The 3,577-nt window shown below is 42.6% G+C and overlaps 1 protein-coding gene across 1 annotated transcript; it reads left to right on the top strand.

The window, feature by feature from the left end:
- The first annotated feature begins 1,566 nt into the window (after positions 1–1,566).
- Positions 1,567–2,863, top strand: LOC122040142 (protein TILLER ANGLE CONTROL 1-like). The gene is made up of 3 exons (XM_042599487.1): positions 1,567–1,896; positions 1,958–2,024; positions 2,125–2,863. The coding sequence occupies exons 1-3, from the start codon at positions 1,891–1,893 to the stop codon at positions 2,508–2,510; spliced, it is 459 nt and encodes a 152-aa protein (XP_042455421.1). The 5' UTR covers positions 1,567–1,890; the 3' UTR covers positions 2,511–2,863.
- Positions 2,864–3,577: the final 714 nt, after the last annotated feature.

Here is a 3,577-nt window from a genome sequence, read left to right as displayed (position 1 = left end):
CTCTGTCTATCTTATCCATACAAACAAGTTGATCTGGTTCAATCAAAATATCATACGGAAAAGATTTGATAAAAATTATAGGATTAAAAGAATACATGATATATTGATTGACATAAGATCTTTTAGGTGGAATCTAAGAGGAAAGTCATGAGGGCATAGCTTCAAAGTAGATAATATCATACTATTGTGAAGATATGTGGGCATCCTTTCGGACCTAACAAATAATATCAGAATCATGGTCCAGACCAGATATAATATTGGGGTGGCCTTGAACGAAGTTGAGGGTAGGCCTGGAACTGGTCATGAGTGACTGGATACTCACAGAGAGAGTCCAAGGGCAAAGACATGAGGGTCTAGATCCAAAGCGGGCAATATCATTCGGTCATCCTAACCTACTCGCCTCCCCGCAAGTATCGAATTACTCTGACCTGCTTTGGGGCCTTTCCCACAAGCATCTGATCATATTGACCTGCTCAGAGTCCCACACAAATATCTGATCACCTTGACCTACTCCGGGCCTCCCTACGAGTATCCGGTCACCTTGACCTGCTTCGGGGTCTTTCCCATAAGCATCCGGTCATCCTGACTTATTCCGGATGTTTACGAGGAGGCCCAGAGTAGGTCAGGGTGACCAAATGCTCACGGGGAGGCTGGACCATGAGAGAAATTGTGGCCCTTTATTTGAGGAGAGGATTATTGGGGTTCAATCAAAGTTCTATATTAGAAAGATTTGGTAAAGATCATGAGGTTAAAATGATGCATGATATCTTCATTGGTATGAGATCTTTCGAAAAAAGTTCAAAAGTAAAATTATAAATGTTTAAACTTAAAATAAATAATATCATGTCATTATAAAGATATATGGACATGTTTTTAAGGACAAGACTTAATTGAAAAAAAAGTGATGCTTCATTATCCATAAAACCTTCAAATTTAAAGTGTCAATTGACTAAAGCCGTATTTAAATGGTAGATTTGTCCAAATGGCGCATCTAATTTTTATTAAAAAATGTATTTGTTTTCTATTTTATTCCTCCCAATAATCAGTGTGGTGATACATTTAAAAAAACAACACCATGGTGTTATATTTCGAAAATAACACCACCGTAATATTGATTTTTAAAATCAACACTATAATAATACTCAGTACCACTTTGATTCATATATACCTTAAAATCATATATGCTTTTTTTTTTTAATATATACTTTGAAATGCAACGTCACTTTAATATTGCATAAATTTTAAGATTAGTATCACATTGATACAATGTTGATTTTTGAAAATAAACGTTATAGTGATGTTGTTCTTTGAAATACAACATAACATAATAGTAATTGATGAAAGAGGTCAAATGGAAAATAAATGATCTTTTGAGAAATTTAAAAGTTAGAAGCTTCTTGATCATTAGATGCCTAAAAAATAGAAAAGGCACCCTACTAATACATTATTGCTCTGAAACTGGTGCTCGATAATTAGCTAACATGGTCTTTTGAGCATAGCAACTTTAAGCGCGCCGTCAATGGCTGAATTTAAAGCTAGGGTTTTTCCTTTTTAAAGCCCAATAACTGAAATGGTTGAGGTGACACTATCAGAAGACCCATTTGCATCAGCTTCAAATTAAGCTGGAAAGTTGGTATCAGGACAAAGGCGCATGCAAGTACGTAGATGTTCTCCAATGGAATCTTTTCAGAGTCGATTAGATCCAACACAAAGCTTGATCTACTTGGTTTGAGCATCCCACAGTGACTTCTGGATCCATGTTAGCTCCAAGTGTCCTTTCATGGAGGACTTGCCTCTCTCGTATCCTCTTCTCTTCTCACTTATTTAAACTCCAGCCCAGCAATTCCATTACATGCCATTCCGTTGGATTGATGCAGTACTGGCTCTTCAATGAAGGTGAGTTACTACATTGATTGAGTATTATCAAATCCAGTTCCTGATTGCCTCCGATCGGTAGATCTTCAACTGGATGCATCGCAGATTGCTCTGCTTCAGCGACTACTCCCATTTCTCTGAGAACAAAGGTTTGTTCCCTCCTTCATTAACTCGGTGAAAAATGCTCGTCGATTACTTGTCTGGTTAACTGTTCTTCTCTGCGGATCCTGCTTCTTCGGCCGATCGAAGAATTGGGCGAGAGAGAAGAGGCAGCGCCCGTGACGGCGGCGGAGACGGAGGCCCTGCTGCTCCATGACATGTTGAACGGCATTCTCGCCATCGGCACGGTGGGCCGACACCACCCGCTCATCTCACGCTGCCACTCTGCCTCCCCCGAGACAGAGGAAGCCGCCGACGACCACGGTTGCGGCCGCGATAAGGAGGCGGCGGTGTTTAAGATCAAGGTGTCGGTGGAGGAGGAGACGAGGAGAATGGAATTCGTGAAGGTGTGCGAGCTGGCGCACCGCGAAGCGGAGGAGGTCCCCGAGCTCCCACTGCTGAAGCGGGAGCGGCGGCGGACGACGCTTGCTGATCTCCTCGCCGTCAAGGCTGCCCCGGGGAGTGCGACTGAATAAATCTACGCCGATGGCTATGTAATTATCTTAATTTTTTTTTTTACTGATTTCGCAGTGGAATCAATGATTGAATGCGATCCAACACTCGAATCAGTGCGTAGATCGCAGACGAGCTGGCAGCCATGGTCGTGCTGATGGTGGCATGTAGTTGGACCGGTTAGATCGAGCCGGGTCCATTGGTCTGCCGGCATGTTGGGCGAGTGCATTTGGTCGAGTGGGTGGTAGGCTCCAGCTGCTTGCTTGGGGTTGTGGCATGCTCTTTAGACTCCATATGTCTCCGTGTCTTGGATGTGATTTGTCGATAGGATCGGGTCTATTCACTCGTCGGCAAAACCTTTTTCCGGCGAGTACTTTGGTCGCGGTCTATTTACTTGGTGGCTATCAAATTCAAACTCCGTATTATTATCCTTCTACGAAGTCGACTCCACTCCGTCCATCTTCATCTCAACGGATATAATTTAATAGCCTAAATCAGAAAAAAAAAAAACACCGCCTTCGCCAGGGCTCATTCCTCGTTCCGCACTATAACTGGCTTCCCCTGCGCATCTTTCGCCGCCGCCGCCGCCGGATCGACTCCGCTCCGATCTCATCTCGCACCGTCGTCCCTGTCTCGCGCGATGGCTTCCAAAGAGACTCCTGCTGCGACATCGGGGAAGGAGAGATCGCTCATCAAATCCCTCGTGTATGGAGCTAATTTCGTTACCGCTTGCGAATTTTTAGGGTTTCCGTAAATGGGATTCCTCAAAAAGGCCTCTTTCGATAGGAAATCGACGGAGTTTCCTTATTCGAGACCTGTAGATTGAATGGTGCACAAGGATAAACATTTGACGGATTATTGTAAAAGGTACCAAAATTCTAACAAATACCTTATTTTTTTGTCTTCCTGAACAATACTAGTAAGGGGATATTTACAATACTAGTAAGGGGATATTGTAAAAGGATATTTATTTTTTTGTCTTCCTGAAACTGTTCTCCTTTACTTCTATCTTGATCTTTTTGCGTCTTGTTTTTTCACGAACAACACTTGAATTGTTTATTTCTGTAGTGGTGGATATTTATAATTCAGC

Source organism: Zingiber officinale, chromosome 2A, assembly GCF_018446385.1.
Source record: "Zingiber officinale cultivar Zhangliang chromosome 2A, Zo_v1.1, whole genome shotgun sequence".
NCBI lineage: Eukaryota > Viridiplantae > Streptophyta > Magnoliopsida > Zingiberales > Zingiberaceae > Zingiber > Zingiber officinale.
This window is presented reverse-complemented; position numbering and strand designations above follow the sequence as displayed.